At 44.0% G+C, this 15,332-nt stretch overlaps 1 protein-coding gene across 2 annotated transcripts in view; it reads left to right on the top strand.

Annotated features, from left to right (window-relative positions):
• The first annotated feature begins 4,164 nt into the window (after positions 1-4,164).
• URB2 (URB2 ribosome biogenesis homolog) overlaps positions 4,165-15,332 on the top strand; it is a 198,083-nt gene continuing 186,915 nt past the window's right edge. For both annotated transcript variants that reach the window (XM_075862643.1, XM_075862642.1), the window contains exons 1-2: positions 4,165-4,244; positions 9,523-9,660. In XM_075862643.1, the coding sequence (XP_075718758.1) occupies positions 9,535-9,660 (126 nt within the window). In that variant the 5' untranslated portion in view covers positions 4,165-4,244; positions 9,523-9,534. The remainder of the gene's footprint in view (positions 4,245-9,522; positions 9,661-15,332) is intronic.

Here is a 15,332-nt window from a genome sequence, read left to right as displayed (position 1 = left end):
CCGGCACAGCATAATCACATAGTGACTGAATAATACCCCCATACTGTTACTGAATAATACCACCACACCATAACCACATAGTGACTGAATAATACCCTCACACTATTACTGAATAATACCACCACACTATAAACACATAGTGACTGATTTATACCCCCATACTGTTACTGAATAATACCGCCACACCATAAGCACATAGTGACTAAATAATCCACCCATACTGTTACTAAATAATACCGCCACACCATAACCACATAGTGACTGAATAATACCCTCACGCAGTTACTGAATAATACCGCCTGACCCATAAATGTTATTAGAGGGGGGCCCTAAGAGGATGGGGGCTCTGGGCAATTGCCCAGTTTGCCCCCCACCCCAACGCGAGCCCTGCCTGTAGCCTAGTAAATGGCAGAGTAAGGAGATACATCCCTGCTCTGCCATAGCGTTCAATAGTATCTGCGTCCTAAGGACGCAGATACTATTGAATGTGGTGTTGCTACTGCTGTAGCAGCCATAGGGGCTGCTAGCGGCACCACAGGGCATGGGGGGCGGTGGTGGTGAGCGGCACGGGCACCCTCATGCCGCGGGCCTTGTAGCAGCCGCTATGGCTGCTACAGTGGTAGTTACGCCACTGCTTCTAACATTATAGAATTAGATAGAACAGCGCAACAGACAGTATCACACATGAAAGGGTTAGATACATTGCCCCAGGAGATAGTATCACACGTGACAGGCTAAGATACAGGGCCCCAACAATAGGAGTAGAGCTGCAGTACTGAAGCACAGCTGCTATACAGTGGTTGGAATACTGCTTCCGGCATGATCTTGTCAGACTGCATATTTTCACATTCCGCTGGGCTTCCGCCATATACCCGTGTTTCAGGCATTCTATTGGTCCACAGTATCCTCAATGCCCCCTCATTTACTCTTTATTTCCGCCCCAATACCCGCCACATTTACTTCTTGTTTAGCCTCAATGCCCGAGAGCTGCAGCGAACGGATAGTCCCCACCCCAATAGTATATACACAGATAATGGTGGTAATATACAGGGATGCTGGGGGCTTAAATATACGGATGATGGGGGTTATATAAAGGGTTGAGGGGTAATACACAGGGATGATGGGGGTTATATACGGGGATAATGGGGGTCCTTGTATATAACTCCAATCATCCCTGTATATAACTACCATCATTCCTGTATATACCAGAAGCCGGCATCCCTGTATATAACCCCCATCATCCCTGTATATAACCCGATCATCCCTGTATATAACCACCATCATCGCTGTATATAACAATCATCATTCCTGTACATACCAGCCAGCCAACATCCCTGTATATAACTCCTATCATCCCTGTATATAACCCTCTTTATCCCTGTAAATACATAAAAGGGATGATGGGGTTATATACAGGGATGATGGGGTATTATATACAGGGATGACGGAGGTTATATACAGGGCTTATGGGAGTTATATACAGGAATGATGGCAGTTATATACACAGATGATGGAGGTTATATACAGGGATGATGGCGGTGATATACAGGGCTGATGGGTTAATATACAATAATGATGGGGGTTATATACAGGGATAATGTGGGGTTATATACATGGATGACGGAGGTTATATACAAGGATGACGGAGATTATATACAGGGATGATGACGGGATATACAGGGATGATGGGGTAATATAGAGGGATGATGGGGTAATATAGAGGGATGATGGGGTTATATACAGGGATTTTGGGGGATTATATACAGGGATGATGGGGGTTATTTACAGGGATTATGGGGGTTAATTTGTAATATTTTTCATGTGCGTGCGCTGGCCCTTTGAGGCAGGGCATGAGCGAGCGCGCACCCTAGAGAACAATGCAGGAGGAAGAGGAGAGGAACAGAGTGCCGGCGTCTCCTAGGATGGAGATGCCGGCCTGAACTAGAAAGTCTGCAGTCACGTCCGTCGAGGGGTGAGTAAGAAAGATGGACCGCGGCCGCGGACGTTACAATTAAATACAGGGATGATGGCGGTGATATACAGGGCTAATGGGTTAATATACAGTAATGATGGGAGTTATATACAGGGATGATGGGGGTTATATATAGGGCTGATGGGGTTATATACAGGGATGATGGCTGGTATATACACAATGATGGAGGTTATATACAGGGATGATGGGGATTGTATGCAGGGATGATGACAGTGATATACAGGGATGATGGAGGTGATATACAAGGCTGATGAGGGTTATATACAGGAATGATGGGGTTATATAGAGGGCTGATGGGAGTTATATACTGTCACGTTGGGTACGTGGAGCCACTGGGCCATACCGCCTTAACGGTATGGCAGCTTGCCAACAGGACACAGGTCAAAGTCTATAGTTCGTATAGGTGTACCTGTGGCAGCTTCAGACAGTAGCGAGGCAGGCTCGGAAGGGACTTTGGCAGCAGGTGGACAGCAGGCGTGGTGTAACAAGACAGGCGTGGTACACAGTACGACTCCAACTCAATTCGGCACTTGACCAGAATAGCACGGGATACAGGTTGCAGGTAGCAGGAACGGGAAACACTGGGAACTGGAAGACACTAGGAGACCATTTGCAGAGACAAACTAGGGTAACAACAACAAAGCTCAGGCAAGGCAGGAAGGGGCTGGGCCCCTCTTATAGTCCAGGGTGCTCATGGGCTAATTAGGCACTTTAACTTAGGTGCGAGCGATGGCCCTTTAAGAGTGGGCACGTGCGTGCGCACGCACCCTATGGGACCTGGCCGAGAGAAGCGGAAGCGAACGCTGGCGTCTCCTGAGGAGGAGACGGGAGCCAGGGCCCACAGATCCATGGCTGCGGCCGTCAGGAGGCCATGGGCATGACATATACAGGAATGATGGGGGTTATATACAGGGATGATGGCTGGTATATACAGGGTTGATGGGGGTTATATACACGGATGATGGAGGTTATATACAGGGATGATGGGGATTAAATACAGGGATGATGGGGTGATATACAGGGCTGATGAGGGTTATATACAGGGATGATGGGGATTATATGCAGGGATGAGGGGAGATTATATACAGGGATGAGCGGAGATTATATACAGGGCTGATGGGGTTATGTACAGGGATGATGGCGGTTATATACAGGAATGATGAGGGGATATACAGGAATGATTAGGGTTATATACAGGGATGATGGCGGTTATATACAGGGATGATAGTTATATACAGGGATGATCTGGATGATATATAGGGCTGATAAGGGTTATATACAGGGATAATGGGTTATATACAGGGATGATGGGGTAATACACAGGGATGATGGTGGTGATATACAGGGCTGATGAGGGTTATATACAGGGCTGATGAGGGTTATATGCAGGGACCTCCATCATCCCTGTATATACTAGCCATCATCCCCGTATATAACCACCATCATTCCTGTATATTACCCCCATCAACCCTGTATTTACCCTCCAGAATCCCTGCATATAACCCCCAGGATCCGTGAATATACTACTGGGGTGGGAACTGTCCGTTTGCCATGGCACGTGCGCATTGAGCCTAAACAATAGGTAAATGGGGCGGGAACTGTCCGTTTGCCATGGCACGTGCGCATTGAGCCTAAACAAGAGGTAAATGGGGCAGGCATTTAGGACATTGTGGACTAATAGGAAGCCTGAAACGTAGGTATATGGCATTAGTCCAGTGGAATGTGAAACTATGCTGTCGGACCCCATTATCATATACTGATGACCTATCCTGTGGCTAGGTCATCGGTATTTAAAACACCCCCAAACCTTGACAACCCCTTTAACAGTCAACCAGAATAGACTATGCAATAACTCACAAGTTATAACATGTGCAGAATTTGCAACAATCTAAAAACCGAAAACATATTTTTGAGAGTGTGCTATTCACTTTTTCACTAATAGGCCAGATGATAAACTTATTCTTTAAACCACTTCATTCTATTTTCACACAGCATAATAATAGTCATTTTCATAAGGAGTCAATCCCATGGTAAATAACGCCACCCGATGTCTGCAGTGCAGCGATCAGCCGTACTCTACAAGCTAGCTCAGTCCTAGCTACGTCAGTCACGTGACACATCCAGTAAACGACTACACGAGCTCTGACTCCTCCCTTCCCTTTAGACTTCCGTATCCCGGTTCTACGCACGTGTGTTCTAAGCATGGGAAACGGTCGTTTTTTGTGACAGTCACCGGTCTGCTTCTTTCCAGGTAAGAAGTGCATGTATTGCATAGTGTATGTAGGAACATGTGACACGTAACATTGTCTGAAATGGGTTTTTACATGCAGTTTTCCTGTTTTAAAGACGGCGCTGAGGTTGTTTTCTTATCTATCAGTTTCCTATTCAAGGGGGAAGTATTTTTAATTTTATTGATAAATTACAATGACCTGAGGAGAATAAAGTTGAAAGCAGCCAGAAAACCGGAATGACTGGCACAAAAATAAGCATCAAAGTGGGCAAACAAGATATTACCCCCTCCCACCGCAACCATCTCTTGTATGCTAGTTTTTTCCTCACCACGTTCCAAAAACCATAACTTTTTTTATGCTTCCGTCGATACAGCTGTATGAGGGGTTGGATATTGTGAAGCGAGTTGTAGTTTTTAATGGTATCATTTTGGGGTACATGCAAGTTTTTGACAACTTTTTATTCCATTTTTTTTGTGGCAAAACAAACAGCGATTCTAAATGACTGTTTAATTTTTTTTATTTATGGCGTTCACTCTACATTTTAAAGAGGCTCTGTCACCAGATTTTGCAACCCCTATCTCCTATTGCAGCAGATCGGCGCTGCAATGTAGATAAGAGTAAAAACGAGCATTTTTGGCCAAGTTATGACCGTTTTTATATTTATGTAAATGAGGCTTTCTAAAGTACAACTGAGCGTGTATTGTGTTCGTTACATCAGGGCGTTTTTACTTCTTTTACTAGCTGGGCGTTGTGTATAGAAGTATCATCCACTTCTCTTCAGAACGCCCAGCTTCTGGCAGTGCAGACACACCGTGTTCTCGAGAGATCACGCTGTGACGTCACTCACTTCCTGCCCCAGGTCCTGCATCGTGTCGGACGAGCGAGGACACATCGGCACCAGAGGCTACAGTTGATTCTGCAGCAGCATCAGCGTTTGCAGGTAAGTAGCTACATCAACTTACCTGCAAACGCTGATGCTGCTGCAGAATCAACTGTAGCCTCTGGTGCCGACACTATGCAGGACCTGGGGCAGGAAGTGAGTGACGTCACAGCGTGATCTCTTGAGAACACGCTGTGTGTCTGTGCACTGCCAGAAGCTGGGCGTTGAAGAGAAGTGGATGATACTTCTCGTCAGAACGCCCAGCTAGTAAAAGAAGTAAAAACGCCCAGATGTAACGAACACAATACACGCCCAGTTGTACTTTCACTGTAAACACGCCCAGTTGTACTTTAGCTAGCCTCATTTACATAAATATAAAAACTGTCATAACTTGGCCAAAAATGCTGCTTTTAAAAAAAAAACAAAAAACGTTACTCTTATCTACATTGCAGCGCCGATCTGCTGCAATAGGAGATAGGGGTTGCAAAATCTGGTGACAGAGCCTCTTTAATGGGAAAGTGGAAAAGTTTTTATTTGTTTTAACAATTTTTTTTCTGTACATAAAAAAACCCCTTTTATTTAAAGAGGCTCTGTCACCACATAAGTGCCCTATCTCCTACATAAGGAGATCGGCGCTGTAATGTAGGTGACAGTGGTTTTTATTTAGAAAAACTATCTATTTTCACCACGTTAGGAGCGATTTTAGCTTTATGCTAATGAATTTCTTAATGCCCAAGTGGGCGTGTTTTTACTTTAGACCAAGTGGGTGTTGTACAGGGGAGTGTATGACGCTGACCAATCAGTGACCAATCAGCGTCATGCACTTCTCTTCATTCATTTAGACAGCGCATAGTGACTCTGGGTTGTTCACTGTGTGCTGTCTTATACGGTCATATTAACGTTACTGAAGTGTTTAGACAGTGAATAGACATTCCTTCCAGACTTCGTTATCATTTCTATGGTACTTACAGCAGAGCAAGCGTAATCTCGCTGTAACCTGTCATTTACAGCGAGATCTCGCGAGATTACGCTTGCTCTGCTGTAAGTACCAAACAAACGTTAACGAAGTGCAGGGATTGTGAATAGACATCCTGTCCTGTCTGGAAGGAATGTCTAGTTACTGTCTAAACACTTCAGTAACGTTAATATGTCAGTATAAGGGTATGTGCACACGTAAACTACATTTACGTCTGAAATTACGGCGCTGTTTTCAGGAGAAAACAGCTCCGTCATTTCAGACGTAATTGCTCGTACTCGCCTTGTGCGTAGATCATCGCAGTAGTCCAACGAATCCACGATGTAGTCCAATAGGTCCAGCGGAACCTGCAAAACCAAAATAATAAAGTTACTAATAGAAAAATACAAGACCTATACTCACCTACAGCGACTTCTGTCTTCTCCCCACAATAAATACTAGAGGTCCCAACAAGCACCCTGCACCCCCCCCCCCAAGCACCCTTCACACACACGCCCACGCAAACCATCACACAAGCACTCTGCACACAACCCCCCACACACAGTGGTCGCGAGAAGGGGAGGGCTGTGAGAGAGGCCGATAGAGACACACACCTTACCTGCAGTGCGGCCGGTCTTCATAATGCCGCCGGCTTTCCCCCTACGAACCAGCTTCTATGCTGGGTCACTCTGAACTGCGCTTGCACAGTATTGTGTATTCATTATGTGTATTCATTATCAGGACACTTGTGTATGTGGCTGCACATCGTTCTAGTAAGAACGTGATGCTGCTGTATGAATGAATGAATGAATGGAGAGGAGTGCATGATGCTGATTGGTCACTGATTCGTCAGCATCTCATACACTTCTATTCACAACGCCCAGTTAATAAAACAAGTAAACACGCCCTGTTACAAATACAATGCACGCCCAGTTGGACATATGAAAAAAAACACGCCCAGTTGTCCATTTCAAAGCTCTTTTGCATATATATATAAAATAGCTCATAACTTGGCCATAAATGAACGTTTAAAAAAAAACAAAAAAAAACCTTACTGTTATCTACATTGCAGCGCCGATCACAAGCAATAGGAGATAGGGATTTGAGAATCTGGTGACAGAGCCTCTTTAAGATTTGTAAAACCACGCTCACAGGGGCATGGTCTGATATTATAATATCATGTACACAGGTCTGGGAAATTCTGCTCACAAGATTATAATCCAGTTTTGAGAGGGATCCATGCATCGCCGAGGAAAAGGTGAATTCTTTAGCATCAGGGTTGAAGACACTACATACATCTGTCAGTCGGGACTTTTTTGTAATATTTGTTTCTAACTCGCATAGTTTTCGTATTAGTTTTATCCATGTGTGGATCCATTATCGGATTAAAGTCCCCTGCTACAATTTTAAACCGTGTTCTACCTTCTCAATCCACTTCTCCAAAAGAAAAAAAAAATTCCCCTGTGCATAGATATTATAGATACTATGTATTTTAACACTAATTGCTAGTTTGGCTTTGAGATCCCTTCCCTGCAGATTTTCTTACATTTTTACTACACAAACGTATTTTTTTCCTCCCGTAAATACTGGCGTAAATACGGGTCCTTTTGTCACACGAATTCGACCCGTATCCCACCAGTATTTACGGACCCGTTCCCGTAAATACGGGTCCGGTGTCACCAGTATTCCACCCCTATTTACGTGCACGTTTTCGCTGCAAAATTGCACTGCAGTAATCGGCAACCCTTCTCTCTATCAGTGCAGGATAGAGAGAAGGGACAGCCCTTTCCGCAGAAAAAGTAAAAGAAATTCATACTTACCCGGCCGTTGTCTTGGTGACGCGTCCCACTCTTGACATCCAGTCCGACCTCCCTGGATGACGCTACAGCCTGTAATTGGCTGCAGCGGTCACCTGGGCTGAAACGTCATCCCGGGAGGCCGGACTGGAGGAAGAAGCAGGGAGTTCTGGGTAAGTATGAACTTTTTTTTTTTTAACAGTTTGATCTATATTGTGATCGGTAGTCACTGTCCAGGGTGCTGAAAGAGTTACTGCCAATCAGTTAACTCTTTCAGCACCCTGGACAGTGACTATCCCCTAAAGTCGCCTAGCAATGATCCTGTAATTACGGGTGCACCCACGTATCCACCCGTAATTAGGGGAGCCCGATAGACTTCTATGGGTCTGCCCGTGCCGTAATTACGGCCTGAAATAGGACGTGTTCCATATTTTTCAATGGCCCGGGCACCTTCCCGTAAGCAAACGGGAAGGTCCCCGTGGCCAATAGAAGTCTATGGGCCTGTAATTACGGGCGTTTTTACGTTCGTGTACATGGGGCCTTACAGTTTAGATTTTTATGTATCAATAATATTATTCCGCCTCTTCTCCTTGTTACATGGATCCCTCTTGCCTGTCCTTCTGACATTCTCTCCATTTTCGTAATTTCTTTTGCTGTTAGGTATGTTTCTTGCAATAATGCAATATCTGTCTTCAACCTATTCAGCTGTCTCAATACTTTGCCTTTTTTCTTTGGGGTAGATATACCTTTAACATTCCACGATGCTACTTTTAATCCTCCCATTAATGATAATTTTTAATTAATACCTATCCTATTTTTGCAAGGTTACCCCCCCCCCCCCCCCCCCCCTAAAAAATGTTACCTTCCTGTAGACTTCCTTTCCTCCCTGTGTATCCATCTTTCCTATTTAATTTATAATCTACGTTTCACATGTCTGCTGTCTTTACCAGTGGTTTTATATAGAAAATACATTTTATCTATAGAACATCAATTTATAGAAAATAAACAAAAAACAAAAAAACCCCTAGTCTCTTCCTATGTTTCTCTGTGTCCGTGTTCCCTTGATTCCCCCCACCTTTTACCCTTCTTCCCCCCCCCCCTTTCTCCCTCTTATATTTGTATACAAACTATGTGTAAAATTATAACCTTTTAACTCTATTATTGTATATTTATCCCTCCCTCTCCCCTTCCCCTATTTTCTACCAAGTCTCTCAAGCAAGTGGTGCATGAATAGTAGGGGAGGATTTCCTTGTTAGTAATAGTAATCCAACTAACTCTGCCACTCGTTTTCTCTTCCTGCATGCGCTGTGTCTCTGTGGTTCTCTGCTGGACTGCGCTTGTATTGTGCTGTGTTATGCTATTCTTTGCACTCTGGAAGGCTGTGCTGTGAGCATCTGCCGTCCTGGGCTAGATTTCCGGGCTCCAGTCTGGTTTCAGAGAGGTTTGTGTATCCTGCAGTTCAGCCAGAGCTGCGCACTGTCACGTGGTTACACAGCAGGCACATGACCGGAAGTGCCAGGTGTGAATGTTGGCCCGGTCCTTAAGGGGTTAAAAGCCCATGAAACATTATTTTATTTTTAAAAAATGTGTGCAAAGGATTACATAGCCTTTAAGATCTATGATGAGATCTTTTTCTATTTTGATAACTTTTTTTTCTTTTCTTACAGAAGGCTAAAACAATGGCTGGAATTTACTCCGGTATCCACTTGAAGCTGAAAAATGCAAAAATTCCTTGGGAACATAAGCTAAAACTAGCTCACTTTGCGTGGATTTCCAATCAGTGCTTCATTCCAAACAAGGAGCAGGTAATTGTAAATAGAGACAAAATTTAACTTTTAAATTTTTTTTTTATATGTCGACTAAATAATTCAAAGTGCCACTGTATGATCGTGGTGTGTTAGCAACAGCCATCTATAAGATGTCCATAGAGCGTTTTGAAAGTGCTCTTATGAACGGTCTTGCAGAAACAATCAGAGTTGCGGACCAGTCTATTTCCTTTTTAACTCCTTCCCCCTTCTGGACGTACTATTAGGTCATGGTAGCTGTATCATTCGCGCTCCATGACCTAATCGTACGTCACGGGAGTAACGGCCATTTCGGCCGTCTTCCCGACACATACAGGAGCTGTGACAGCTGCTGTCTTGTACAGCAGTTGCCGCAGCTCCTACAGCGGGGACCGATCGCTGTGTCCCCGCTGATTAAGCCCTTAAAAGCCGCGTTCAATAGTGATCGCTGCTTTTTAGGGGTTAAAGAGGCTCTGTCACCACATTATAAGTTCCCTATCTCCTACATAAGGAGATGGGAGCTATAATGTAGGTGACAGCAGTGCTTTTTATTAAAAAAACGATCTGTTTTCACCACTTTATTAGCGATTTTAGATTTATGCTAATGAGTTGCTTAATGCCCAAGTGGGTGTCTTTACTTTAGACCAAGTGGGCGTTGTACAGAGGAGTATATGACGCTGACCAATCAGCATCATGCACTCCTCTCCATTCATTTACTCCGCGCATAGGGATCCTGCTACATCCTTATGTGCTGTCTTATACTAACACATTAACAATACTGAAGTGCTTAGACAGTGAATAGACATTCCACGGGATGTCTATTCACAATCTCTGCACTTCGTTACGGTTTCTATGGTAGTTACAGCAGAGCAAAGCGTAATCTCACGAGATTACGCAGTAAATGACAGGTTACAACGAGATTACGCTTCCTCTGCTGTAACTACCACAGACAGAGTAACGAAGCGCAGAGATTGTGAATAGACATCCCGTGGAATGTCTATTCACTGTCTAAACACTTCAGTATTGTTAATGTGTTAGTCTAAGACAGCACATAAGGATCTAGCAGGATCCCTATGCGCTGAGTAAATGAATGGAGAGGAGTGCATGACGCTGATTGGTCAGCGTCTTACACTCCTCTGTACAACGCCCACTTGGTCTAAAGTAAAAACACGCCCACTGGCTTGGTACACAGTAGCGTCCGGCGATGGTGACTATGGCAACCGGACACCTAACAATGTCGTCCGGCTATGCCATCGACGGAAGCCTAGTGGGTCCTGACAGTCATGTAGTGCAGTGTATTAGAATTGCGATCAGGGCCTCCTGCCCTCAAGTCCCCTAGTGGGACAAAGTAAAAAAAAGTTGTGTAAAAATAAAAGTAAACATCCCCCTTTTTCCATTATCAGTCCTTTATTATTAATAAAAATAGATAAACAAACTTTACATAATTGGTATTGCCGCGTCCGTAACAGCCCGAACTACAAAATTATTTCGTTATTTATCCTGTGCCAGAATCACAATATTTTTTTTGTCACTTCACCTCCCAAAAAATGGAATAAAAAGAGATCAAAAAGTCGGATGTACCTAAAAATGGTCCTGATCGAAACTGCAGTTCATTACGCAAAAAATAAGTCCTCGCACGGCTTTCTTGATGGAAAAATAAAAAAGTTCTGGCTCTTCGAATAAGGCAACACAAAAAGAAAATGATTTTTTACAAAACGTATTTTATTGTGCAAACGCCATAAGACATAAAAAAACTAACATCTGGTATCGCCGTAATCGTATCGCTCCGCAGAACAAAGTGAATGTCATTTATAGTGCACAGTGAACGCTGTAGAAAAAAAAAAAGGAATAAATAACAATAGTAGAATTGCTGTTTTTTTAGTCACCACGCCACTTAAAAATAGAACAAAAACTGATCAAAAAGTCGCATGCACCCCTTGAAAACTACAATGAATTCCTCAAGGGGTCTAGTTTCCAAAATGGGGTCACTTTAGGGGGGTTTCCACTGTTTTGGCACCACAAGACCTCTACAAACCGGACATGGTGCCTAATAAAAAGGAGGCCTCAAAATCCTCTAGATGGTCCTTTGCTTCTGAGGCCGCGGCTTCAGTCCATTACCGCACTAGATATTTCTCAAAATTGCAGAATCTGGGCAATAAATATTGAGTTGCGTTTTTCTCTAGTAAAACCTTCTGTTTTACAGGAAAAAATTGATTAAAAAGGATTTTCTGACAAAAATAAAGAAAAATGTAAATTTCACCTCTACTTTGCTCTATATTCCTGTGAAACACCTGAAGGGTTAATAAACTTTCTATATGCTGTTGTGAATACTTTGAGGGGTCTAGTTTCTAAAATGGGGTGTTTGATAGGGGTGTCTAATATATAGGCCCCTCAAAGCAACTTCAGAACTGAACTGGAACCTAAAAAAAATAAATGAGGCAATACTTCGCTTCTTACATTATACTGATGCCCACCCCGAGATGACCCCAGTTTTGACCGTTTGTAGAAACGGAGACCCCTATTAGGCCATTTCAGTGCCCGGTTTGCCCAAGCATACACCCCCGAGAAGTGTATTTCTATTGATGAGTCCTTGGTACATTTTAAAGGGAGGCTTCAATTCCGCCAGTACCTGCCGGGTAAGAGGGCAAGGTATGGCGTGAAGATGTATAAGCTGTGCGAGAGTGCATCAGGGTATATGTACAAATTTAGGATATATGAAGGGAAGGACAGCAGTATTCATCCCCCAGAATGCCCCCCCTTACTGGGAGTTAATAAAAAAATTGTGTGGGATTTAGTGCACGCACTGCTGGACCAAGGTTACCACCTCTACCTGGATAATTTTTATACCAGCGTCCCACTCTTCAAGTGCCTTGCTTCCAGAAGCACTGCGGCATGCGGCACAGCTGGAAGAAATCTGAGAGGCTTCCCTAAGACTCTGCTTGGGCAAACAAGGGGTGAGAGCAGGGCACAATCTAGCAGCAACATATTGTGTGTCAAGTACAAGACAAGAGAGATTTCACACCAGTACCCATGTACCTGTATGAGGTACCAGTACAGAGACCCCCAAACCAGATTGCATCCTGGACTACAATAGGTACATGGGAGAGGTGGACTTCTCATATCCAGTCCTGAAGCCCTGCAGCACCATGCGGTGTGGTATAAGAAGCTGGCCGGGCACCCCATACAGATGGCATTGTACAATGTGTACGTGCTACGTGGATATGCAGGCCAGAGGGGAACTTTCCTGGAGTTTCAAGAGCTGGTTATCCAGAACCTAATCTTTAGGGACCAAGAAGGGGGGGCACCCAGTAGTTATGGAAGCGAGGCCACACATCATACCAGGGCAACACTTTCCAGGAGAAGTTCCCCAAACTGGCAAGAAGGGGAAAAGTCAAAAGAGGTGCAAAGTCTGCTATAAGAGGGGGATAAGGAAGGACACAATATACCAATGTGAGAGGTGTCTCGAATAACCAGGGCTCTGTATGATAGTGTTTTAAAATTTATCATAGATCCCTTAGATTTTTAATCTACCCTGACACACTCCGCACAGCTTATCCCCCTCATCTTTCCCTTCAGAGCCCTGCTGTGTGCCCAGGCAGCTAACAGCCACATGTAGGGTATTGACGTACCCAGGACAACCCACATTACAGTTTATGGGGTGTATATTTCCGGTGGCGCATGCTGGGCACAATACATTGGACACTGAAATGGCACATATGTATAGAAAATTGCAAATCTCAGTCTGCACCATCTGCTGTGCATTACCTTTTACACAATACCTGTGGGATCAAAATGCTCACTACACCTCTAGATGAATGCCTTAAGGGGTGTAGATTTTAAAATGGGGTCACGTCTTGGGGGTTTCAACTGTATTAGTACCTCAGGGGCTTCTGCATACATGACTTAGCACCAGAAAAGCTCCAGTAGGCCAAATGGTGGTCCTTCCCTTCTAAGCCTTGCCGTGTGCCCAAGCAGCAGATAACCGCCACATTTAGGGTAGTGCCGTACCCAGGAGAACCCACATTTCAATTTATAGGGTGTATATCTCCAGTGGCGCATGCTGGGCACAATATTGGACACTGAAATGGCATACTTATATAGAAAATTGCAAATCTCACACTACACCATCTGCTGCGCATTACCTTTTAGACAATACCTGTGGGATCAAAATGCTCACTACACCACTAGATGAATGCCTTAAGGGGTGTAGTTTCCAAAATGGGGTCACTTCTGGTGGGTTTCCATTGCTTTCATACCTCAGGGGCTCTGCAAATGCGACATGGCACCCGAAAACCAATCCAGCAAAATCTGGACTCCATTAGAACACATAGCGCTCTTTCCTTCTGAGCCCTCCCATGGGCCCAAACGGCAGTTTATCACCACAAATGGGGTATTTATGCACGGAGGACAAATTGGGCAACAAAATAGGGTATTTAGGCTATGTTCACACGGGGTATTTTGCCGAGTTTTTTGACGCGGAAACCGCGTCACAAAACTTGGCAAAAACGGCCCGAGAACGCCTCCCATTGATTTCAATGGGAGGCGTCGGCGTCTTTTTCCCGCGAGCAGTAAAACTGCCTCGCGGGAAAAAGAAGCGACATGCCCTATCTTCGGGCGCTTCCGCCTCTGACCTCCCATTGACTTCAATGGGAGGCAGAGAAAGCGTATTTCGCGCTGTTTTATGCCCACGGCGCTCAATGGCCGCGGGCGAAAAACGGCGCGAAAATCGGCGTGCAGGGAGAGGAAAATTTGCCTCAAAGTTCCAAACTGATTTTTGAGGCAGATATTCCTCCCCCAAAATACTCTGTGTGAACATAGCCTTTATTTCTTGTGAAAATAAGAAGTTTTGATCAAAAATGGCATCTTATTGGAAAAAATGTCATTTTTAATTTCACAGCCCAATTCAAATACGTGCTGTGTAAAAACTGTGGGGTCAAATGGTAACAACAACCATACATGAATTCCTTGAGGGGTGTCGTTTTCAAAATGGGGTCACTTTTGGGGTATTTCTACTGTTTTGGTACCTCAACACCTCTTCAAACCTGGCATGCTGCCTAAAATATATTCTAATATAAAGAGGCCCCAAAATGCACTAGGTGCTTCTTTGCTTCTGGGGCTTGTGTTTTAGTCCACGAGCACACTGGAGCCACTTGTGGGACATTTCTAAAAACTGCAGAATCTGGTCAATACATATTTAGTAGTGTGCAACATGTAGAAATGAAAAATGGTTGGCACTGCTTTAGCTTGCAATGTCACAGACTCTGTGCTTCAGCTGGCTGGGACCTGTAGTTCGACAGCCTTTGTCTGGTGGTGCTCAGTGCTTGTTAAAGTTAGTTTCAGCAAATGAATTTAGTAGTGTTTCTCTGGTAAAACCTTGTGTGTTACAGAAAATAATGGAATAAAATTGAAATTTTTCAAGAAAAATGAAATTTGCAAATTTCACCTCCACTTTGCTTTAATTCCTGTGAAATGCCTAAAGGGTTAAAAAAAACATTTCTAAATGCGGTTTTAAATACTTTGAGAGGTCTAGTTTTTAAAATGGGATGTTTTATGGGGGTGTCTAATACATAGGCCCCTCAAAGCCACTTCGGTACTGAACAGGTACCTTAAAAAAAAGGCTTTTGAAATTTTCTTAAAAATATGAGAAATTGCTGTTTATGTTCTAAGCCTTGTAACGTCCAAGAAAAATAAAA

Source organism: Rhinoderma darwinii, chromosome 4 (genome assembly GCF_050947455.1).
Source record: "Rhinoderma darwinii isolate aRhiDar2 chromosome 4, aRhiDar2.hap1, whole genome shotgun sequence".
In the NCBI taxonomy this organism is placed as follows: domain Eukaryota; kingdom Metazoa; phylum Chordata; class Amphibia; order Anura; family Rhinodermatidae; genus Rhinoderma; species Rhinoderma darwinii.
Note: the sequence above shows the minus strand (reverse complement) of the source record. Positions and strands in the feature narration are given on the sequence as shown.